This window comes from Amblyomma americanum, chromosome 5, assembly GCF_052857255.1.
Source record: "Amblyomma americanum isolate KBUSLIRL-KWMA chromosome 5, ASM5285725v1, whole genome shotgun sequence".
NCBI lineage: Eukaryota > Metazoa > Arthropoda > Arachnida > Ixodida > Ixodidae > Amblyomma > Amblyomma americanum.
In genome coordinates this window covers 189,109,047-189,134,631 of record NC_135501.1, presented here as the reverse complement: position 1 = coordinate 189,134,631, position 25,585 = coordinate 189,109,047, and the positions used below count along the sequence as shown (strand labels likewise).

The 25,585-nt window shown below is 48.8% G+C and overlaps 1 protein-coding gene across 3 annotated transcripts in view; it reads left to right on the top strand.

Moving 5' to 3' along the window:
- trh (PAS domain-containing protein trachealess) overlaps positions 1-24,563 on the top strand; it is a 90,364-nt gene extending 65,801 nt beyond the window's left edge. For 2 of the 3 annotated variants that reach the window (XM_077666186.1, XM_077666185.1), the window contains exons 3-11: positions 3,767-3,846; positions 10,468-10,557; positions 11,047-11,212; positions 12,501-12,619; positions 13,797-14,100; positions 15,330-15,477; positions 16,229-16,347; positions 17,072-17,241; positions 20,519-24,563. In XM_077666186.1, coding sequence (XP_077522312.1) covers positions 3,767-3,846; positions 10,468-10,557; positions 11,047-11,212; positions 12,501-12,619; positions 13,797-14,100; positions 15,330-15,477; positions 16,229-16,347; positions 17,072-17,241; positions 20,519-21,565 — 2,243 coding nt within the window. In that variant the 3' untranslated portion in view covers positions 21,566-24,563. Of the gene's footprint in view, positions 1-3,765; positions 3,847-10,467; positions 10,558-11,046; positions 11,213-12,500; positions 12,620-13,796; positions 14,101-15,329; positions 15,478-16,228; positions 16,348-17,071; positions 17,242-18,914; positions 18,987-20,518 lie in introns of those variants that run through there. The other variant, XM_077666188.1, reaches the window with a different exon arrangement.
- Positions 24,564-25,585: the final 1,022 nt, after the last annotated feature.

Genomic DNA, 25,585 nt, shown 5'->3' with positions numbered 1-25,585 from the left:
GGGAGTGACTCCTCGCCGGTGGCGATAAAAAGAACCCGAGGCCCGCGCCCCAAACATTGCCGGACAGTGGGCTGATTTTTCATCGCTCGGTGGCGCGTGATCTGCGAAAGCAGGGGTAGGGAGGTGGTCGTGGTGAAGTCTGAGTGAGGGCGGGGTGGGAGTGGGGGGGGAGGCACTTGACCGTCGACCGCCGCCTAGCGTCTGCCGGTCCGCTTTAATTGGGAACCGAATCCCGTGGGAGTCTGCCGGCATCGCTCTCGGCCTGGCGCCGCTTGCAACGCCTCCCGCGAGAAATGTGCGGCTGGACACGCAGGCAGACGCGCCGCGAAAGAAATAAAGCAAATGAAAGAAGGAATGAGCCAAGCATGCACCGTGGCTTACACGTACGCCGCAACTGCGCAAAACAGAAAGCGTGAAGAAGGTCGACCGACCGCCTGGAAATATATAACGCGAAACTCACGCTCGGCTCGTACTCTAGGAAGAATCGATAAAACTAAAAAAATAAAGGGTGAAAGAAAAAGATAATAGAGACCGCGGATGAGCGTAGAAGCTTGCGCGAACTGTCCGTCCGTTCGTCGTCGGCGCGGTGACCGCACGCCCATAATGCGGTCGCGCCTGAACCGTTCTGCGCGGCGCCAGCGCTGTACAGCGGAGGCGCGCGACAGCGGCTGTAAACGTACCGCACCCGCTCTTTGATCTTCTCGTCTGGCCATTTCGTTGGGCTGTCTCTATCTGGTCCTCCTCGCCTTTGTACGGCGGAGTTTGTTTCTGTTGAATCTTCTGTTGTTTTTTTTTTAATTTCTATTTCGCTTCATTCGACGCTGTCGCCGTCTGGTGGCCGCCGCGAGCTGCGGTGTTTGGGTGTAGCCGTGCGCTTGAGCGAAGTGTGACCGTTAACGGGACGTGCCGGGCAGAGAGAAACTGTGCGGCTCCGCCCCTGTGCTTTTTATTTTGTTTTGGCTTGTTTTGGTCATATTTATTGTTTGCTTTCTTTTTTTAACCCTTTTTGTTATCCCCCTTATCGTTTTCGCGCGGGCGTGGCACGGTTTCCAACTCGCATCCGAGACGTGACCGCTCCGTGTCCGGGCCACAACAACGAAGCCCGTGTTTGTTGTTGTGCGTCAGTCGCCCGGAGCGTGGCTCTCTCCTGCTGCTCGGCTTCGTTGATGGCCGTGTTTTGGTCGCACTAAGCGACGAACTGTGATAGGGGCTCCATTCGCAGCTTTGTGCGGAAGTGAACGAGTGCTCCCTGTTTTGAGCCAGATTCTGTGACCGTTGGTAGCGGCCCAGACTTGTGGTCCGGGATGAAACAGTGCTTGCTAGCCGACGTTGCCTTGATGGCGCTGGTCGGCTCGTAGTTACCGCAGGCGACCATAAGTAACTGGTGCGAACCTAAGTAAACGGAGCACGCTGCTGCGTTCTGATTGTAATCACTCCTTCTCTATCGGACATGAAGAAACATTATTTGTCCATTTGAACGCGCACTGCCCTTATAAAAATAGTCGATAGACAGCCTATAGACTTCTTATCGACTGTATTGCCTTCCTATAGATATTTATTTTTGTCTACTCATATTCTGTAGGTTGTCAATAGACATAAGTCTATTAAAATTGTATGGCCATAAATCTGTAGGTTGCCTATAGGTTGTCTATAGGATTTGTATTACCCATAGACTTCTCTAGGGCTTGTCTATAAAAAGTCTATAGACTTTATAGACAAAAGTCTATGGGCAGTCTATAGACTGTCTGAAGAAGCTTTTGTAAGGATGACGCCCAATATACCAGCTTGCTCATATCATAGCTGCCAGTTTCAATCGGGCAACGCGCGAAAAATGTTAGAAGGCAGTAGTGTGCTCCGTTTACTCTTGCCCACACCTGTACATACAGGTAACCGCTTAAATGCTGTCTGGTCTCGGCACCTCACAAGCTCTTGCCTCTAGCAGCGTGGCACTTTCAAAGGCGATGGAGCCACCTTTAGCGCCGAGACTTTTACCGTCGGTATTGCAGCCATCGTCAGTCGCGAAGTCCGGACCACTTCGAACCTTCTCCACTAATGAGTCGCATATTTATTTCATCAAGCCGCGGCTCTTCGGACCCGAATCACGCGCGCGCAATTAGCTCAGCCCCGGCGGAAGCGTCGCCCCTGCTGCTGTTGCGAAGTGGTCCCCGGTCACCTCGACGATTCGGGGCCGGCTCGGAGCGCCAGTGGGGCGTAAAAACCGAGGCTCGGTCCCGGCCAACGGAGCGGCGGCTCCTGAATAAGTAAAGCCGCCCGAAAATCGCCTCTACGGGTCCGCGGGAGCGCCGGAGCACAGAGCGCGAAGTGGCCATCTGTGTAACGCTTAATTCGCGTCGCCTGGGTCTTTCGCTTTGTTGTTGTTGTTGTCGGTGCTGGGCGTGTGCTTGGTGCTCTCCGGTGCCGCCCGACGGACGGAGCTCTCTAATCAGGAGCTATGGCTTCCCTCTGCGATGGCACTCGCGCTTGACGCTGCTGCGGCAGTTTGCACGGAACCAGCAAGACTGCGAAGCAGCCGGTGAATCTCTAGACGTGGATGTGCTACTGCTAGCGCGGCTAGTTAACCCTCCAGTGGAGCTCTGCTTAACTCGAGTTTCTCCTCCAGTGGTGGGCGTAGTCAGGCTGATTATGGTTATGAGTGGGTGGACTGCGTCGAGGACGCAGATGTGGTTAAAAGAAACTATCTCTGCTGGAGGGTCACAGACTGCGACATATCACTAGCGTTAAAATACAAAGGACAGCGAGCAGAAACACACAGGACAGACGCTAGACTTCAACTGCCGTTTATTGCACACGTAGGAGAAGAAATCACTATGCGCATCTGCGCATGCGCGATATACAAGACAAATTTGATTAACACGATCGCTGGTTATCGCCTACGCATAGAGTACAAAAGAATAAGATTGATAGGGAAGCAGATTGATAGGGAAATATTTGAGGCTTTCTGTATCGATAAAGCAGGAGAGAAATGTGTGAGCTCCCCTTCAATAGCCCTCACGAGTAAAGAAATTGCATACTTGGCAAAAAGCACGCGCTTCAATCTATTGTGAATTTACTTTTCTTTTTCTTTTGTACGCTATATGTCGGCGATAACCGGCGATCGTGTTAATCAAATATGTCTTCTGTATCCAGCATGCGCAGATGCGCGTAGTGATTTCTTCTCCTACGTCTGCAATAAACGGCAGTTGAAGTCTAGCGTCTGTCCTGTGTGTTTCTGCTCGTTGTCCTTTGTATTTTAACGCTAGCAATATGTCGCAGTCCGTGGATCAAAAGCACCACCTAGCCCAACTCAATTCTTTAATCATGCTGGAGAGCTTTACAGTGCAGGTTACAAAGTACCCGCCGTACACACTTGTGCAGGACACGCATGCGTTTTTTTTTCTTTCACCCATTTTGATCGGAAAGGGCTAACAACTGTGAGGACGTCGCGATGAAACGTCGTATATCACAAGCTCCAGGTAATAATGAGTCCATGGCGTACAAACGGTACAAACCCCGAGTGATCTATATTTATTCACGGTGGCGTCTCTCACAATATCCTCTGTGCAGCTGTTAAAATCAATCGAAAATCAACAACGACGCCGACGCCATTTTTTGAGGAAAGAGCCAAGAACAGCTAGCGATGTAAAAAGAAATGTTTTTATACACATTAGGCCGTGGTGATGCCTAGCAGGTTGTCTCCTTAATTTGTTCTCTCTTTCTAGTTTTGCTGTCACCCCTGCTGAACTGTTTGTGTGCATCTGTCTTACAGGAGCTTCGCTTCGGGGACGGTCTATGCCAAACTTCGCCGTGGACATTTTCGAGCAGCACCAAGGCACGCACATTCTACAGGTGAGCCTCGTTCTTTCACTTGCTTCTATCGCTACGAATTTTCATCGAGCGATCGAAGCTATGTGTAGACGGCAACATCGCCAGCATCTGCGTCGTATGCTTCAATGCAAACATGCCCTTAAAAAGCTTCTTTAGACAGTCTATAGACTGTTCATAGACTTCTGTCTATAAAGTCTATAGACTCTCTATAGACTAACCCTAGAGAACAGTCTATAGGGAGTACAAATCCTATTGACAGTATACAGACAATCTATAGATTTATGGCCATACTTTTTTAGTAGACGTTTGTCTATACACAGTCTATAGACAATCTATAGATTTACGGCCGTACACTTTTCATAGACACTTAGACAGTCTATAGACAATCTATAGATTTATGGCCATACAGTTTTAATTGACGTTCGTCTATTGACAGTCTATGGACTATGAGTAGACAAAAATATCTGTAAGCAGTCTATAGACTGTCTATAGACCATTTTTATGAGGGTCATGTCGGCCAAGTGAGAGCGCATTTCGTCGCCCACACGATTCGTGCAGACTACATGACGTAAGGTCGAATGCTCGTCTGAAATGCCTTGCTGATTCTCATTCCGCTTGACACCGGGATCGGAAAAACGGAAGAAAAATTGGAGACGACACTTAAGCTCCACCTGAAGAGTATGACACAAAAGTGTAGCGGGTTAGGCGTTCCATTCTGAGCAGTGTGGCACCATTAAACGCATTTTTCCTTTCTTTCAATTGTTTCAATTAATTAATTGATCAATTACACACACCAAACTTTCTTGTTTAGCATCATCAAGCATTGGCTTTTCATTCTGGGCGTTTTGACACTTTTGAACACCGCCCTTTTTTTTTCCAATTTTTGTCACCTTTCATTTCTTTAATTAATTGCAATGATTTCACCAACTCTTCATCGCCTATCGCACACCAGTCAACCATCAATCACTAGAACCACAAATTACCATGATAAGATTTTTTTTTACGCAGCCCTCGATCACTTCCTTCACGCGGTGCCGACTACTACTACTACTAATAATAATTAGTTTTGGGGGAAAGGAAATAGCGCCGTATCTGTCTCATATATCGTTGAACACCTGAACCGCGCCGTAAGGGAAGGGATAAAGGAGGGAGTGAAAGAAGAAAGAGAGAAGGAGGTGCCGTAGTGGAGGGCTCCGGAATAATTTGGACCACATGGAGATCTTTAACGTGCACTGACATCGCACAGCACACGGGCGCCTTAGCGTTTTTCCTAAGGCGCCCGTGTGCTGTGCGATGTCAGTGCACGTTAAAGATCCCCAGGTGGTCCAAATTATTCCGGAGCCCTCCACTTCGACGACGGTTTTTCGACCGAAAAAGCTGTATACGCTATTGTCCTGTAATATTCCCGTTCTTTACTTCACTGACCAAGGGGGTGCTCCTCCGGTAGAACAATGACAATTATTTTAATGTCTCTCACGTGTCTGTGTTCGCTACATTTCCTCAAATCGCGTTAACAGGTTTTTCCTGCCTGCTTGACTTTGTTTTTTTTTCGTTGGAAAATTTGCACCAATTGTGTAAGGCGGCTTCATATGCTGTGCCTTGTACAGGTGGAACGAGCTTGATACAACTGGAAAGCACGAGTTCGCGTTCGATTCCTAACGAACTCGATCCTTGCCGTGGCTGCCGCATTTCGACTGAGGCGAGACGCAACAACGCCCGTGTATTGCAAGATAGCTCCAGATGGTTCAAATTAATCCGGAGCTTTCACTGCAGCGCGATTCGCAGCCTACAGTGTTTTACTAGTCGGAAAAACATAATTGATTACAATTACATTGTTACATTCGGCTGCATTCAGCCAAACGAGATGGCAGAGTGACGATCTAGCCACCGCGGTGGCTCAGTGATTATGGGGCTTCGTTGCTAATCCGAAAAACGAAGGTTCGATCCCGGCAGCATCGGTCGGAATTCAGTGGAGTTAAACTCGATGTCAGTGCACGTTAAAGAACCCCAGATGGTCGACATCATCCGAGCCCTCCACTACGGCGTCCCTCATAGCCTGAATCGCTTTGAGACGTTAAACCTCAAACTCAGAATGACAATCTGCCTCGCAGGCAAGCTGCTGAGATGTCCGCGCTTGCAGTTTTTGAAATATGTCTGCACCCTTGCTTTCCTGCAAAGTGCTGCGTCTTATTTCAAGTCCAACTCATGACTATGCAACTCGATCCGGGGGGAAGACGTGACCAGTCGAACATCCAAACAACGAACCGCCAAGAAAACTTCGAGTGCGGGTTGCATTTATGCCGGCATAGCTGTGTGTGTACGCGGTATTCGCGCACAACTGATGACCGCCTATTTTTTTCTATTTTTTTTGCGAACGTTGAAGCTGCTTTGCTTCTGAACATGCTCTAAAGTCTCGCTTCCGTTTCCAAGCTCCCCGTCTCCTTCCCGGAATATTTGTCGAAAAGGAAAAAAAAAAGGGGGGGGGGGGGGGGGGAAGTGACTCGACGCCTGGCGCATCGCATAGCTCGCGCTCGCGGAAACGTGACCCGAATCCCGCGTACCGACGGAGTGAAGGCGAGACACGAACAGAGCCCGCGCCGGAACGAGCCACCTTTGTCCGACTCTGTGGCTGTATACCAACGCATGGCGTAGCTCTCGCGCCAGCGCGTCTCGACTTCTTGAGGCATCTCCATTCCTCTCTCTCTCTCTCGCTCACGTGAGAGACCGACAGTGTCTTGCCCAACTCGCTTCGCCTTTCAGCACACGCGCTGATGTCATCTTATCGCTTGGGCCTGAACAGCGAACGCCGCCCCGGTGTTTGTTACCCACCCTGCGCATGCAGCTCTTTCGAGATCCTGGCGCCCGAGCGGGGAACTGTGAGCGTTTGAATCCCAGATTGGGACCCAAACCCGCGCTTCTTCTTTTGTTCACCTCTACAGAATCACCTTCTTTTTTCTCTATTTTTTTGCGTCTCTCCCGGAGACGCCAGGCCAGCATAGCAGGGCAGGACGAGTGGCTGCGACGGCGGCGCCATCTCGCGTTAGTGCCAGGAACCCTTCCTATCCCGGTAGACCCGAGAACTGGAGCCACGAAGCGGGGACTTCTCTGCCGACAGAAAAAGAAGTGGGGAAAAAAAGGAGCAAAAGGAAGGAACGCGTCAACTGCTTCCCTCCTCGAGGCTTAGCTCGCGAGAGTCGCGCCGGGCATACTGAGCAGCTTCGGGAGATCTCTTGCTGCGCCGCGCCTCTTCCACGATGTTGGGAGTTGCTCCTTGTTGGGCATCGCGCCGCGCCCTGACACTGGCGGCGCTGTTGCTGCTTGGCGCGCTATATCTACGGCGCTGAACTGTTGGCCGTGGTTACAGAGCGTGTGCGGCTGATTCCCTTCAGCACAGTCGAGGCGGCGAAATCGCTTTGATTTTCCCCCTGAGGAACAATGAGCAGCTGATCAAGGCAGGAGCTCGAGCTAGTTGCATACCTGTAAGTATAACGTATGCGTTGTACGGAAGTGCCCCCCCCCCCCCCTCCCCGCGAACATAGATTCACGGGTTCTATTGGTGCGCACGATTGCTTACGTCACTTAATAAACGAACTATGGCACTTGTGGCAGTTGTGTAAGCCTACAGCCTTACTGTTCGTGACCAAAGCTCACAGCGTACGCAACAAGGGAAAACAGCACACCATAGTTCGGCTATGCCTCCCATGGCTTCATAGTCTGTTGGCTTCTGTCTAAATACATGTTAACGAGCCCCTGTACTACTGTGTTCACTTCTGCTCACTAGCGTTTGAAGTGTTCTCTGTTGTTCTTGCTTTGGGCGCTACTGACTGTCGTACGAGCCTGAGCGAAAAAAAAATTGTTTTTTGGGGGAAAGGAAATGGCGCAGTATCTGTCTCACATCTCGGCGGACACCGGAACCGCGCTGTACGGGAAGGGATAAAGGAGGGAGTTAAAGGAGAAAGGAAGAAAGAGGTGCCGTAGTGGAGGGCTCCGAAATAATCTCCACCACCTGGGGATCTTTAACGTGCATGCCCAGACTTCGCACAGCACACGGGGGCCTTAGTGTTTTTCCTCCATAAAAACGCAGCCGCCGCGGTCGGGTTCGAACCCGGGAACTCCGGATGAGCAGCCGAGCGCCCTAACCACTGAGCCACCGCGGCGGGTGATGAGAGCCAGCTCCGTGTTCAGCTTTGTGGTAGAGCCGACGATCGGACCGCTCGCAGTGGCCTATGCTGAAAACTTGCATGCAGTGCGTTTATCGGTTAGTTGACGAGTGCTTTAACATCATGTACGCCCGTGGGCCCTCAGCAAATGGAAATTTTGCATGTAAATTGTAGATTCTTCTAACATCGTGTGAACCGAAATCACATGAAGTCTAAAAAGCGCTGTTGTGCTCACGTGCCATCTTTCTTCTTCAGCTCAACAAATTAACCAACAGACTACAGAAAGTTGCTACGAAAGCCAGACCCGCAGATCCATCCGAATGCCGGCTCTCTTCCAATAATAATAATAAGTAGTCAAAAAGAAATTGTATCATGCTATATTAATTCATTTGTAGCCGATTCGTGTCTAATATTTAATCAGGCCCGTACACGCTTCTGACAGGATTTCACTTCCTGCCCATTTTCTTAATAGAGAGGTTGAGGTTGTTGCAAGCTACTGGTGCGATTAACATTGCGGATTCTTCCGGCAGTAGAATCTCTACCATAGCACTCAGTAAACGGACCGCGGCAATTTATATCCTGCCGCTGAGGCATGCAGGCTCTTCGAGTGGAACACGACCTTTTATTTTTGTGTCCATATACAAGCCTGCAGGAACGCCAGTCGTTGGTTGCAACGTACCTAGATGTATGCTTTCATTAAACAGTGTGGTGAGCTAGCCCCACCAAGGCTTCCTTGCGCCAACATCGACTGCCTGTTTTCAGACACTCCTAATATCGCCCGCAGTGCACCGAACTGCAAAGTCGCGTGATTCCCGCAGCCTAAGATTTCGACGCATTGCTTCTAGCAGTTCTGTATGCGCGCATCCCCTGAAAGCCTGTTCGTGGCCAAATCCTCATTTTCTCCACTTCTCCACCGCGGTGGCTCAGTGGTTAGGGCGCTCGGCTACTGATCCGGAGTTTCGGGTTCGAACCCGACCGCCGCGCCTGCGTTTTTATGGAGGCAAAACGTCAAGGCGCACGTACGCTATGCGATGTCAGTGCACGTTAAAGATCCCCAGGTGGTCGAAATTATTCCGGAGCCCTCCACTACGGCACCTCTTCCTTCTTTCACTCCCTCCTTTATCCCTTCCCTTACGGCGCGGTTCAGGTGTCCAACGATATATGAGACAGGTACTGCGCCATTTCCTTTCCCCGAAAACCAATTAAAAAAAAAACAACTCCGTCGGACCTCTAAGCGCACGCACAGAGGCGCAAGTATAATTTCCAAACTCTCTCAACGAAGGGAAACCATGGTTTTTTGTATGCACACTCTTTTTGTGTATGTGTACACTCTCGCATCTAATGTCGCATTCTGCTAGCGTATGGGCCCTCTCTGGAATAGTGTATCCTGAGGACGATTTTTTCCCTGGTATCCTTCGAGTCCACGCTTGTCCTGCAGCCTTAGCTCTGAGCTGGATGAAAACTTGAGGACACTCCTTTGGCGCTCCTTGTTTCGCGCTCACTGTCCCATTAGTTCGCTTTTCGCCAGATGAAAGTCACGGCGGACAGAGCCGCTGATTTATTACGTGCGTATTGCAAGCCTCGGCTAACAATTGCCTCTCCGCTGTGTCGACTGGTTACATATGAATGCACGAAAAATAAAAAAAATATAAGTTCGCAAAGGTGTGGAGAATGGCGGTGGCTTATTAATTCGACATCATTAGAGTTCACGTCAGGATCAAACCGCGCCGATGTCCGGTGTCACGAAATTCGCTGATTGGTGTGGCGAAGTAACGTGACGTTGTGACGTCATCAAAATATGCGGAGGTGGGCCATCCTGATTGGTCGAGAGAGGTCACGTTACCTTATGATGTCATCGCAACGTGCCCACTTGGTTGTGAACAACCTAGTTCCTAGAAAACAGCCTATATGGAGAATGTAAATAAAAAATCAGAAAAAATGTTTGATTGCAAGCGGCGGCACTGCCACAGCATGGCGGATACCTGCTACTCTATTTAGCAGTTTAAACATGGAAGTTGCTGGTGCAACGATTTCAAGGAAACTGACGCAAACACATGCAGCAGAAGCGGCAACAAATCTGAAATCTAATGATATCGCATTCCTTTCGTAATGTGATTTAAGCGTCGCCATAGTTTTTGTTACGTCAACTCTTACCAGCAAAATGCAAGCCCCGGTTTCCTAGAAACCGATCTGTTTCCATTGTCGCTGACCTATGTGAATTGGTATTTCGACATGGCGGAAACAAAGGGAGCGTAAACTAAAGAGACGGTGGATGACCGCCGTGCTATCCTGATCCTGGATACATTGTGCCGTGCGTCGTCGCTCCTTTTTATGCGCTGTTTTTTGCGCTCTGTATGTAGCATGTTGTGTGTGTCTTTTCACGCGCAATTTGCACATGCAAAGAGCTCGCAACATGCCCCATAACCGACGCAGTTTGACATAATGTTCTCTTTTCTTTCCCTCTGCATTTTCATCCTTGCAGTCACTAGATGGTTTTACCTTTGCGCTGGGAGCAGATGGCCGCTTTTTGTACATTTCGGAAACCGTGTCCATCTACCTTGGACTGTCCCAGGTAAGAATAGCAAAGTCTTTTTCATACAGTCACCATTCTGTCTCATTTTCTATATTTTTTTATCCTTCGCAAGTCCTCACATATGGGGTAGTTGCCGGTCAGTTACCAATTCTGTGCTCTGTTCCATGTGACATTTGGTTGTTACTGTGGAAACGACCTCCCTCGAAAACATTTCTACAGACTTACTGTGGTCCCTGCTAATGTATAAGCCCCTCCAGCTCAACATCAGTAGCGCCAGCAGTTACTGATGTTGACGGGAACGTATTTAGATATTTTGTTTGTAATTGAAATTTGCTGCTTACTGAAACAGAACTTCTGTACTGAGTGATTGAGAGTAATCAAGTAATCTAGTTGCGTACACCACGTGCACCGACAGAACCTTTCCTCGTGTACTGCCGTACGCACGGCGTTCCATCTCTCTTCCCGAAGTGCTAGGGCGTCTCTATGTGGTGCTCTGGTGTCTAAGGTTCCCACCCCGTGGTTTGTCAGGTGGAGATGACAGGCAGCAGCGTGTTCGACTACGTGCACCATCAGGACCACGCCGAGCTTGCTGAGCAGCTCGGCATCAACCTGTCGCAGTCGGTCTCCTCACCTTCGGGAGGCTCGGGGGGCTCGGACGACGGATCCTCGACGCCAAACTCCCTCGACAGACCAGGTACATATATATGCACTGGAACCATATCGACATGCGCGGATTAACTGCGAATTTGCGTGACGCATTGCTCATCACAAAAGGGTCGCTTTCCTATATTCTGTGGCTGCTTGCCTTGGCTTTAAAGGGAAAGTTTACAGCTGCGGAGCGTTCGTAACTGCGTCGTTCCGCTAAATATGCCGCACGACAATGCGCCTGGCCGCTAAATAGGCCGCACAACGGTGCGCCTGGCTGCCTGGCTCGTTGCTCTCTGCGTGGTCTGCATCAATGCATCGGTGGTTTAGGAGGAGGAGGAGAAGAGAGACTTTAATGAAAAAGAAGCGGTCTGCCTGGTTGTTGGCCTGGCATGCATGCTATTTCAGATCGGTGGTTTAGCTGGTGTCATCTATGGAAGCTTCTTGTGACAAGACGTGCCTTTACTTGGGTACAGCTTTCTGTGGCTACGCAGGGGAAGCGACGTACGTGCGCAGCCAGCTAAAATTCTTATCTGTCTCCCTCGTGAGCGTGTGATAAGAGCACACTTGTGGAAGCCTCGCCCGCGTGGCTTCCTCTGCATAGCCACAGAAAGCTGTCCTCGAGTATAGCAGTTTCGTTGTAATGAGGGGAACTGTTTTTGCTTTGGCTTTCGAACGTTGAAAGCTGGCATTAATGTTAGAAGTATGCCTTAAACCACGAATATTGCCACTATGTTATGTTTAAAGACAGAAATATTAACTGCAACTGGGAGCTATAAATACTGCAGGGTAGAGGGGTGGGGTGTTTCGATTTTGTAGCTTCCTCTCCACTGCAAAAAAAAAATGTTGTCGCGGAGTGTAATATTAGTTTTTTTTTCTTTCATGCTCCAATGATTAAACTCAGCTCTGTGAACATCTTGAAATCGGAATGTGACCGATTATAGGCGGAGATAGCATGAGCTGCTCGGTTTCTGAAATGACAGTGCAACGCCACATTATCGACTGGTTGGCGGATTAAGCGCACGTGCCAACAATCAACTTTCTTAAAGTTCCGTTTACGTTCTGTTTCTGGAGGTTAGTAGCCCTTGTACGCGTTAGGGTATTATTCTATGGGGAAAGCATATTAGGCTTTTCGTTAGTTCATTCCCCGGAGAGCAGCGGTCGAAACGTACATTGGTACAGCGTGAGACATTGTTTCATTTTCTCCGCTGTGTCCTTGTAAATGTCCGCAGTATTCTCTCCTGTGTCACTTTGTTGCTTAAAGTTTCTGTCTGGCCTTCTCGAGGCGGCGCGTGACATTGTAGGTGATCCTCCTCTTTGGCGCTCCGTTTTCACAGCTCCGGTGATGACTCTCAGTAGCAGCGCAGCCTACAAGGGTCTAGAAAGGTCCTTCTGCGTACGCATGAAGTCTACTCTTACGAAGCGAGGCTGCCACTTCAAGTCTTCCGGATACCGGGTGAGCATTACATGGATTACACGCAGTGCCCATGCAGTTTCCCTTACATTGTCATATTTTCCGTGCCAAAGAAAGAAAAAACATCAAGCGTCTTTAATGAAACGTGACGAAAGAAATGAGTAACAACAGATGCCAACAACATCACATCTAAGTGAAAAAGAAAAACATAACAATGCCAGGTCAGGCATTAAGATGCTCATTAGCATCTTTTATGCCCTGAGGCCGTCTACAACGTTCAGAAAAAAGTACTAAAGGAATGGAAGCATAATTCAGGATTCCTCTAATGAACCTCCTTTGCCGAAAGTAACTGAGCAACAGGATTTACTTCCCGAGAGGTGAGGACAGAGGTTCTCTTTACCTTACACAGACTTAAAGACTAGGGCATCTCCCTCACATGCTGCGCCACACGGCTAAGAAATAATCCCCGTTTATGGGTTACTTTTGGTAAAGACGTCACGTAACCGGCCCCGTATGGCGTGCGTGGAAACGTCCACATGGTGAAGCGCGCCCGTTCGCTCACGGGCCAGGGCTGCTTCAAGCAATGCACGACATTCGCAGGACTTTTGAATTTCATTCCTTGTCGCTCTTTGTCCTTTTACTGTTGTGCTCTCTAAGGCGAAAGCCTTTAATGGCTCATCGTTGCCTGTCCGTTCGTCCGTCCGTCCGCGAAATCTGTCACACTATGACGTCATCAATGGCATAATTGCTATAACCCATATACTCTTAGCAATTACTAAGTAATGGGTGGTTAGTAATCAGCAGTTAATTCGCAATTGATTAAAAATAAAATGGAAAGAAAATAAAAACTGAACAGAAATAAAAATAAAAAGTTATAAAATCAAATAAAGTTACATAAAATTAGAACAAATAAAAGAGACGAAAATGAAAAATAAAAACAAAAATGCAACGCCTACAGGCACCATGGGAAAAAACCTGCATTCTAGAAAGTTCTATGCTTTCGCATTCCTGCACGTAAGCAGACTTAAGTGCCCTCAGAATTTTTTCTGACTATACGGAACTGAGTCGCCCAGCAACACGCCACTCATCTTGAAGTTTCTGCTTGCGACGCATAACGATGCGGTCTTTACTAATTATGGCGTGGGCGCGCCACGTTCAGCAGCAGCGTTTCGCAAAAAAGTGTGGCGCGTGAATTGACCGACTAGGCGGCGCCTTGCAGGTGGTCCTGGTGCTGTGCCACCTGCGGCCCCAGTACTCCTTCTCGCCGGGCCGCTCCAAGCAGCCGCCGCAGATCCTGGGCATGGTGGCGATGGCCATCGCGCTGCCGCCGCCCTCGGTGAACGAGGTGCGGCTCGAGTGCGACATGTTCGTCACGCGGCTGGGCTTCGACTTCCGCATCGCGCACTGTGAGCCCCGCGTCGCCGACCTTCTCGACTACAGCCCCGAGGACCTGGCTGGCCGGAACCTGTACTCCCTGGTGCACGGACAGGACGTGCAGAAGCTGCGAAAGTGTCACGTGGACCGTGAGTGACACACTGTTCCTTCTTCCCTAACACTGAAAAACTAGAGAGTTATAGCATAGCGCAATCCGCTACCGTGATCCGCTTCCGTGAGGCACCACTGCGCATGCGCAGATCGCCCTGGGGGCGCCAGATAGCTCCACGTGCCCGTCAGCTGTAGAGTTTTTTCCAGTTACTCTAGTCAGCTGCATGCGCGCAAGCCACGTCGGAACCAATCAGCATGTACCCATCAGTACCCGGCGGTAGCGGATCATGGGAGGAGATCGCGGATTGCGCTATGCTATAACTCTCTATTATAAAGAGTTGAAACATAGCGCGATCCGCTATCGTGATCTGCTTCCGAGAGGCACCACTGTGCGTGTGGACAACGCCCTGAGGGCGCCAGATGGCGCCACGTGCCGTCATCTGAGTGCGTGCCTGCTGTGTTGGGACCAATCAGCGTGTATGCGTGGTGCCCTACGGAAGCGGATCACGGTAGCGGATCTAGGTTCACGTTATGCTATAACTCTCTATATAGTTACGTCTATACAGGCGCTTGCAGCGTCATCTCCTTTATACACAAAGGCGGACAAAGGGGAATCGGAAAGAAAATGAGGGCCATTTTCTCTGAAACAAAGTTGGCTCTTTTCTTCAAAAAAGTTACTCGACACGTACGAGTACGTAGTAAAGATGCGCGCAGTTCTGTACAAGCCACTGTGGAGTCAGCTTCTGTGTGTTTCATTGCGGCCTCCTCTTCTTGCGCTATTTTCAAGCTATTCATGTTTTTCATGAATTTTTTTTTGCCTGGATTTCACTGTTAAATTTACCGGTACCGTAAGCTATCATTGGTGTAGATCATGGTCTGTTGTGTCAGTAAAGTCGCAGCCGGCTTCGTGCCAAATTGGGCTTCAGTTGAAAAAATTTGTTAGAAATCAGTAGCATTCAGCAGCAGACGCCTTCTTTTTCAAATTTCTAATGGATACAATGACTGTTTGCACTGTTGGTGCCTGTCACACAGTTTGTGGGCTGCTGACAGTACGCAATGTTATGTGGGTGACCAATGCCTGTTTTTGTTGGGGAATGACGGTCTTTCCTATCATACAGACACACCTTTTTGGTTTCTGTAGTTTTGCAGCGTTGATGATGGGACCAGCAGTGGGGAAACATTCGTTGGTGTGGTAGATGCGCTAAGCTGCAGCTGTAGCCACTGCGTGCACCTCAGATACATTATGTACCATTGTTGCTGTGTGCAGTGATGAACAAGGGCCAAGTGATGAGTGGCTACTACCGGCTCATAAACAAGAACGGCGGCTACACCTGGATGCAGACCTGCGCCACAGTCATCTGCAACAACAAGAACTCCGAAGAGCAGAGCATCATCTGCGTCAACTACGTCCTCAGGTACGTGGCACGCATCTTTTGTTATTATCATTATTTTGCTACTAGCATTGAAGCTGTTCTGCTTTTCCATTTTATGGCTTTTTCTTTCCTGTAGTATATTTTGGGATGTGGTGTCAATGCGAATTGTGAAAATTCTATACTGTGTGAGGATGGTTGTTGTCATCTAAAAGTGACACGCCCCATTTTTATGCAATGCTATCTGGATATATAGTCTTTATGCTGACATTTAGTGCTTCGCCATATGTGACATTTACAGCGAAAGCTGTTATAGCTTTGGTTTAACTATATAGCCGTGCATTCTACTGTGGAATGTTGAGTGTCAGCCGTAAGACCTTGATTACTTAGCAAACTAATTGAATTTATTTGATTCCATTTTATTTACTGGCCACCACCTGCCAGCCTTAATAGATGGCAAAGTGGAGAAAGGGCATCCCTGTCTCCAAGTTTAGGGAAAAGGAGGGAGAGGGAAGAAAGACGGTGGGAGGCGACGGGTGGCCTATTGGGTTGTGAGGTTTTGCGAGAGCAAAGGAATGTACAACTGGAAGTTGGCTGCCACAGGAAGAACCCAGGGGACGGCTACAATGGCAGGAAGAGATGTGCAACCTGAGGGTGGTTCCACGGCAGAACGCAGGGCTATATGGCTAAACCAAAGCTATAACAGCTTTCGCTGATTCATGTGCCAAGCCACTGAGCCTAGCTGTTTGTTTAATTTTTTTTTACCATGCTTCGACCTTCTGTCTTCTGGATGCAGTGGCGTGGAGTATGAGCATTGCGTGATGGACTGCAGTCAGTTGCGTGGCATCGGAGACATCAAGCCCGACGACCCGAGCAACTCCGAGAGGGGCTCCACGCCGGACAATGAACCGCGAGGTGAGCCATGGAGGAAGCATGCTTCCGTCTCGCCATACTCACCGGGACGAGCTGTGGGGTATCCTTATGAATGCGGATTTGATATGAGAGACTTTGAAGAGTTTTCCGCTACTCCAGACAAAGATGTTGCTCACAATCCTGCGTAGAAAAAAAGTTTCTTCCTCTTTCGAGCACAGCTCTTAAGCGCCGTTCGTGGGTTGAGCCGCGTCACCAGCATCGGTGTAACTGTGCCAAATGATAAATAAATAAAAGTAAACATTGGTGCGACTGATATTCGAACCCATGCCGCCGCGAAAAGATCAGCTTTGCTAGCCACTGAACGATAGCACTATGCTATCGCCACAGCCAATAACACCCCGTGTTAAACTGCAACACACTCTCGTGCTATGCACTGCACATTGTTGTTGTCTTCCAATACTGCTATAGAATTAATATACACATTCTCGTGCGCTGTGCATTGCAAATTGTCATCTTCTTCAACTAGTACTACTATGGAACTAATATCGTTACCAGACGTGTCGATGACCCAGCAAAGCAAAACAATGAGCCTCAAAGAGCGCAGACATGAGAACGAGACAGGAACAAAGTAGATGTGACAAACGCCTGTCCCATTGACTTTGTTCATGTCCCTTCCTCATTTTTCACGCTTTCTGAAACAATCAACGTACACCAATGTGCCCAGATTTCAGAGTTAATTCAAAAGCTGTATCTGTCATCTCTGCAGAGGAGCGGTCTCCCGGCCGTGCCGCTGAGCCGTCCCCGAAAAACCATGAGCCTGCGCCATCGTCGGCGCTGGGAGGGAGTCAGGACGTCCCCTCGGCCGCCGACCAGCAGCAGCAGCACCTGACGCAGCTGGGCGCCGTGGGGAAACTCGACTCGCTCAGGAACGCCAAGGTCTGTCTTTTTTGAAGCACATCCGGTTCACTGCCTCGCTCTGAAACAATGCCAGACTTTGTCTACGTGAACCCCATGCTTGCTGATTGAGTGGAAGGTCAGGTCGTCTTAAGCCAGTTTACTGAGCAAGACCGCATATATAGTCATTGGAGGTGAGCTCTTCCTGACCATCCTTATGCGCCAGCTCTGCCGGGCACGTGAGCGATTTAAATTATTTCGAAAGACAAGCTTCTTTCCGGCAAGAAAACTTGTCCCACCTTTATTGGGATCACTAAACGCCTACAGCCTCAGCTGTGCATATGCGTCGACTGCAGTCAGCATTTGCAAGAACTGAGGTGAATCATGTGTAACTGTGAATAAGAATAAATGAGGATGTGAATCGCGTGTAACTGTGAATACGAGTAAATGAGTATATCAGTGAATGGTGAAGCTGTCCAGTGAGCGAGCAAAGTCATTTCATCATTTGCGCTAGCCAAGCCAGGCAAGTAGAACTTTATGTTCTTGCTTTAGAGCGGGATTGACATGCAACCAATATTTGAGGCTCTGTGGCATTGGTGTGGTTTTGCATGTGGTGTGGTCCCAAGCAGTCTTTTGATATGAACAATCCGCATGGCTGTGAACAGGTGAGTTGTTCAGGTTGCGGCAACGATACTACCACGTCTTCGCGGGGTCCGGTCACTGGATTTCAGGAGCTGCGAGATTGGGCAAGTTTATCAAGCAACCGCAATCACGATGACCTCTCCGTGAATGCTTTAGCATATGAGAACCGCATTTGCATGTCGTAAGCAAGCACTGAACTAAAAGCTGAAACACTACAGGATGCTAAAATTTAACATTTTTTTTCAATTACGCTTGATTCGCCCTGACAATCTTCCAGCAGTGGAGAGTTATGCTTTCTAAGTTGAACATAAGCATGCCCATATTCCTCAGTGCGGAGAATAGTAAGTGGCAAAGCAAGAACTTCGCCTTGTTAAATATTCACATCTCGCCCACACAAGAGTCACTGTTTAGAGAGCCACACCAGTAGTCAACGATTTATAATTGTGTATAATACACCCGAGCAGGCATTGATGCCGCAAAGCTCGATGGCACTGACGTTCTATGCTCAATGTCTGTTGAGTGACATCATAAAGAGGGAGAGAAAACTCTCTAATGAGAGGCAGGGATTTTTTTCAGTGTGCTTAAAACCACAGAGGAAGTATTCTGTACAAAAGAGTATTCTCTGACCACCCTGCCTATCTCAGGGTAGAAAGTGCTGAAAAAAAAGATATGTGACAAAAAATAAAATTGTGCTGATGGAATTGGCTAAGGGGGCCCACCAGTGCCTTACAAATCGTCAAATAAAGAGTTCAGGGCATAGTGCTGTTGCAAGAGCTGAACATCCAATACAGTTTTCTTTGTCAGTGGAAATTCCACATTTGTGAATGAGTCATCAGATGTGCAAACTCATTGGGATATCAGCAAAGCTACACTGAACAAAGGGTAACCGACAATGTATAGAGCTTTTAGCGACTACAAATTTATTGTTAATGTGTGAAACCAGTTCGAAATCAGTGCTGGCACTTTCATCGCTTGTGAACGTACCTAATATTACCTAAAATGTCACGTGTGCGTCCAAGATGCTGGGCGTCGAGTTGGTCACACCCTGTCTTTGCTCCATGCTGGCTGCGCAGATTCGGGGCACGAGGCGGTCCGATTCGAACTACGTTCAAATGGCCTGCCACACATACGTGGACGCCTATCAGGTCAGAGGGTGCACAGAGTGTTACTACTTCCCAACATATCACGCACAACACTTTTATGCCCTGGGATCTGCCCTCTTCAGAGCACGCCACCCAGCACTTGACGTATCCCTCGCACTTACATTTGCTAGCCCCAAAAAACAGCACACGTCAGACTGTTTTGTTCACATCTTTGGTTTCCAGCTCCTCCCATTCCTGGTTGAAACGCACGCGTCAATTTTAGAGCCCACGTGAGCATGGCCTTTAGAACAAGGAGCCCTTTGCCCAGCTGCATGTTTAATGCCTATAGAGTCTTACCACTTGTGCACCGAGCGCTCAGGTGCATGTGTACTTGCTGCCAGCTGAGCATGTACTGTTGACCACTGCAAGTTCACCAGACGAGCACAGCAATGATGTGTGCTTTTTTGATACTTGAGAGCTTTTCGCTCACATTGACCCTCAAACTTGACCCTATATCTCGCTTGAGAGTGAGCCTTTCAGTACTGGCTTCAGTACGGGCCCAGCAATGGACTTTTACTCGCATTTAGTCATGATCACATTCGCGAGTAAATGTGACCAAATGTCATGAATGTGATGACTAAACTTGAGTCATCACATTCAGTGATGTTCCATACCGTAAACGAAAATTCCCCCAGTTAGACTTAAAGTTCCCTATTTCAGGTCATTTTTCCGTGCAGGAACCTGAACATTCTGTCAATTTGGAAGAAGTGGGATGATTTCAGTTCTTTAAATTCCCTGAAACTCGCTAAAAATTTTCTTTTCGGAAAATTTACTGCTCAGATTTCCTGAAAAAGGGAAAATCCTCCAAATGAAGCATTATTGATCACATTTCAATCAAGGATGGAACCGCCAGTGATTGAAAAATTTCAACTTCGAAAACTTGCTTGAGTACGGGGCCGGGAATATCATCTCAAACAGACATGCACTGGGAACAGTGCCGTCTGATCAACTTGCGGAGGTGTGTCTTCTTGGACATAGTATGCCCGAACTGTATTTGCGACAGTGGGACAACTCCACGAAAAGAGGCAAGTGCTAGAAAGGATCGCAACAAGGCTGTTGACTGGGCTGATGACTGGATTCATGTGGAACACTGCACTCCTCATATTGCCTTGTCCGAAGATGAAGCTAGAAAGGATATTATAATTCAGTGGCCTATGACACCATAGCAACTGAGCTATCGCGAACGAGAGGATATAGTTTACTGGGGAGATAAGACTCCCGAGGGAATCAAAATTTAAATTTAGTTGATTAATTTGCGCCTGTCAGTTAATCATTTAGACATTCAGCCGATCGATTCTCCATATCATTCATTTGTTGCAACAGCGGCTTCGCGAATCCACGGATGTCAAAGGCCACGCTGCACCATCGAAGAAGCAACCGCTGGGCATATGTATCCTACGTTGTATTGTGTAGTACGTATGGGCCAGCTTTCATGCACTTGTCTCCTCTTAAATTGCTGTCTTGAAGCGGGTCGTGAAGCAGACCGTGCGTGCCCCATATCTGACCTCTTCGCACTATGCCTGTGTTGCACGCAGGAAGGAGCCGAACATCCATCGGCATCGGCTAGTCCTGCCCGCTACGAGGTGACCGCCGCCGCAGCGCCGTCCAGCACCAAGGGCTCGCGCAAGCGAAGCTCGGACGACGCTTCGCAGCACGGCTCGAGCCGCGCCAGCCCCAAGTGCTCGCGGCCGGGCAGCCGCGCGTCGAGCCTGCAGCCGCCAAGCCCGGCCCGAAGCCTCCCCCCGGCGCCCGATGGGTTCGGGCGCGCCTCCGAACCGTCGTCGCTTGTGGTTGTTGATGACCCAGCGTCGTCATCAGCCGGCGGCCGCTCGTCCGCCGGTGCCGTCTCCTCCGTTCCGGGGGGCACGGGCGACGACTCGTGTGATGGCCCCTGCGACGGCCTATCGAGGCCTTGGAAAGCGGGGGGAGGCGGCCAGGTTTCCACCGGCGAAGGGCTCACCGTGCGCGAGCTGGAGGACGCCATGAAGAAGCACCTGCCCGAGGTGCGCTCGGCGCGTTCAGCGGCCATCCAGTGGATTGGGGGACCCCAGTCGGGGGTCGCCGGCGCCTCCGCGACAGGGGCCTCGCCTCACGGCGGGCCCCTGCCGGCATCGACGCTGCTGCGGCAGCTGTACGTCAACCGCGAGTCGGTGATACGGTCCGGGTCGCACGTGTCCGCGGCCGCCTCGCGGCCGACGTACTATGGAGACGTGCCGACGCCCCCCGACGGGCCGTGGACGACACCTGACGCGTTCGTGCTGCCCCCGTACGCTGGCTACGTGGAGCCACCGCCGCCCTTCTCGGCTGTCACGCCGCCGTCCTCGGTGTCCCCGCGCGACAACAAGCTGGGCCTGACCGAGAGCCCGGCCTTCTCCGAGGCGGCGGCTGTGGCAGCAGCTGCGGCCATGCCCCATATGCGCCACTACGTGTCGGCCGCCGAGTTGCCCCTCAAGCCGCAAGTGCTCGTCCATCCCGGGAGCCTGGACTACGCGACGCCGCAGGAGCAGCAGCTCTACGCGGGCGGCTTTCACCTGTACGGCAAGCCCAACGGCGCCTGGTACTCGCAGCAGCCCAACACGTAGCGTCCAGCTACACGCACCAGTTTGGCTCGTTGTTTTTTCGCTGCTCCGGCACCGTTTCCCCGCGTGTGTGTGTGCGCGCGTGTACATGATGGTGAGTGAGACTCGATGTCATGAGACTGCGGCGCCCTCTGCGAACAATTTCGGCACAAAGACCAACGGGCGTACGCCGGTTCGCGTCAGCAGAGGGCCGTCATATTTTGCGCGAGTACGTCCCGGTGGCGCGGCAGACAAACAAGAAAAATGGTGAAGAGAGTTGTTTGTTGCAACTTACGTGAGCGCGTACCCGCGTTCGCGATGACAAAAATGAGACAAAAAAAAATGAAGCTATCTCCCAGTGACCGGCTTTCCTTGCTTACATTTTTATTTTACTTTGGCAAGCCTCCTGTTGTAGTATTTGTTGTTACCGTTGGTCTCAACCCTCTTCCCCAACCACATCTCCTTAAATCCGGATGTTGTGTGCTTGCATCTCTACTCAGCCCCCTCGACCTGCTTTCTGTGTACATAAGTGTGTTTTTGTCTCTCGAGACCTGAAAGCTCAGTCGGCTTTATGCCACGACACATTCCAATGTTTGCAAGGGATTTTTTTGTTTATGGTGCATGTTTCCATTTTTTTGTGTGTGAGTCTTTTGTCAATGACACCCGCGAGTGTGCTTGTTGTACGTCTGCCTCTTGTGTGCATCATTTTTGTCTCTGTGATTATAGTTTTCTGAATTCTTTCTCGGTTTTCTACAATATTTGTCCACAAAGCCCCAAGACTGACATGATGTCTCAGCTCACATAAACACTGCATTGCTTTTCTTTACATTGACTAACATGAGTCTAGAAGCTCAGCGTTTCATGGCTTGCATATGTTAAAGCAGCTCAATTTTGTCCCCTTTTCATGTCAGTGTGCAGCAAGAAAAAAATATAAGCAAAACTTTGTCATGCGTTATATTTATCTGCATTACTAGAAACAGGCAGCTAGAATTTTAATTCCCTTTTTGTCCAGTGCTGTGATGCATCCAGTTTTAGCAATGGGCTGACATCAAACCTTGCATGAATGTTTGCAAGGAAATCTCAAATATATTGCAACCTTCTTGCCATGCATACATTCAAGAAGCTGTACCGACAGTTGAAACAAGTCCTGAAAAAATGTCAGTATCACATCATCTTTGAAGTGGATGCAACAAACACAGCTAAAGCTAACCCAATGTATGCCTTAACTTAAACCCTGGTGATCTCGCAGAAACAATCCATGTAAATGCCGTATAAACAATCGTTTCTGTCGCAACAGCCAACAGAGAGCTAAAAAGTCACCAGCTCACTTTTGATCCTCAGTCTCGGAGCTTCGTAGACAGAAGTTGTATCTTCTGCGCAGTGTTTTAGTGTGCCTGAAGTGCGTGTGTTTTGAGTGTACCGGTGCATCCCCATGGTCATTGCTTCGCCGTGCTGCCCATGTCTCTCTCTCTCCCATTCCTTCCTGCCCTCTTAATCCTTCTTCCCAAAGCGCTTTGTGCGTAGCGGGCACGCGTGCGGGCAAGCCATGATGGCGAATTGTGATACAAAATTTATATAGATATAAGATATCTATATATTATATATACACTTAATATAGCATAGATGACCTTATAGGAGACGAGTCAGCGTCTGCAGCGGGAGGGCAGTGAACATTTTGTTTTCGTTCTGATCCCGGTCCCTTCCCCACCACCACCAACACTCCTGCCGCCATTTTGGGCTCAGTGTGAAGGTCGACACAAGAGTGCACTATTTTCTTTTCTTGAGTTTAGCTTCTGCCATTGCCTTGACCTCTGAGCTGTACAGTCACAGTGTGAAGCGATAAGGATAAAATGCCTAAGGTCAACAATTTAGAACAGCAGCAGCATTTTATTTTTCATTTGTTAACCTTTCTTATTGACTGGAAACCAAACATTACGAACTATTGAGCCGGCTGCATTCAAACTGCGGTCGTAATGATTGCCTTTCTATAATGAATGGTGATGTCATGCTGAACGATTAACGAGGATGTATTTGTGCTTTTCGCAGCTCTAAAGCGCCAGGTTTGTTTCAAAATGCAGGTCGGACACGATGGAAGTTAAGCAGAGGCAGTTACTCCAGGAACATATTACAGAATCACTCTGTTAATTATTTCAAATAGAGCAACAGAGAAATTGATTGTGCTGACATTCTGAAATTTTAATTCTCTACATTTTTATGTTATCTCTTATTTCCATGAGAGCTGCACTTTGCAGCATAACATATGCTTGCAAAGTTACTGAATACCTAATGCAAATATTTAAAAATTGCCTGCTATAGCTTGATAACTCTGTCTGGATGTCTGAAACTCTTTACGCGTTTCAATGTTTCAAATTTTGGATGCTTGATTAACTTCATCTGGAAGTGCCATGGTTGGGCTGGACATTATATGTCTAAGCAAAAGTTTTCTGTATTAGATGTCGTGTTGTCTACTGCCGTGACCATGACATGTTGAAATGAACTAAACATGGAGGGGAAAATCTAAAATGAAGTTCATTTTCGTGTAAGTTGCATTGCATAATACGCTATGTTCATTTCGCGAATCATGGCTTGAAGCTTTCCTTCCAAAACTGCGCTTAGCAATTTACCCATGTGTGCACTGTGCACAGTGCTCTACATACAGTTTCCAAAGGGTGAAAAGAACGTTATGGCATGCATTTTTATTTATTCCGTGCCTGCGAGGCACTTGTTACGACCACAGTCTGAAGAAGGCGTTAGCCGATGGTAGCCATTGCTTACTGAGTCACATGCGTCGTGGGTCCCAGCTTCACATGGAAACAAGCATCCGTTTTTTTCCAGCTATGCAGGTGTGGCATTTTAATCTCCGCATTCTTTATAGGGCTGTGCATCGGTTGAATCTCCCTGGGGCACACTTTTGGATGCAAAATCAACATTCAAAAGAATTTTCATTCCCTTTCCTACATTTTCAGCACAGTTGTAATACAGATGAAGCGAGAAGAAAATAAAAAAAAGACTGAACATGTCAATGCAGTCTGTTGTGATCTTTCTTTATAGTAATAATGCATTTGTGTTATCAAGGTTCAGGTAAGTGGGAACATGTTTGCAAGAGTTCATGTACATAAATATAATTGGTTTTTTGGGGAAAGGAAATGGCCCAGTATCTGCCTCATATATCAGCAGACACCTGAACCGCGCCTAAGGGAAGGGATAAAGGAGGGAGTGAAAGAAGAAAGGAAGAAAGAGGTGCCGTATTGGAGGGCTCCGGAATAATTTCGACCACCTGGGGATCTTTAACGTGCACTGACATCGCACAGCACACGGGCGCCTTAGCGTTTTTCCTCCATAAGATTTCATGTACACAGAAATCAACTTGCAGTCGATATTTCTTATTCACATATGCGAGGCAATGTGGTTGGACTTGTTTCAGTTGCTTCTAGATCTTGAAAAAAAAGCGAGATTCGTGACCTAACCTATCGTTCCAACCGGCTCACAGGCAATCAGTTTATTGCCAACGTCACATCTTGTGTAAGATAGCACTCGGCCCTTGGTGAATAGCGGCCCGGCTCTCATGACGTTCGAGAGTTGTAGACCACAGCAAAAAATTCATCCGATCATACTCCTACCAGTAATTAATACCTGACAAACTGAAACTGCATTATGTAAGACCTGTCATAAGGTCGGACACAAAAGCAGATTTCCGTTCCTGCAGCGATCAACGCTTGCGTGCGTACTGCGGTCGCCCTAGACAGGCACCTATAAGAGACATCCCCAGCTGATCCATTGAGCCGCAACTGCAGAGGTAACCACGCGGCGGCAGACGAGATGCTTCTTGTTCGACGCCAACCATACCAGAACTCGAATAACTTCAAAATCCGCTGACACATCCGGGCATCACAACAAAAAAGCCTGAGCAACAAGCCGAGCTCCAACACGGCAATGAAAAGTTGACGGGCTATGCTCAAGAGCCCCGCAAGTGCACAGGCATCATCCTTTGAGCACAACATGCCTACCGTTGAAGACTTCCCCCAAGGAGTTGATAGCACTCCG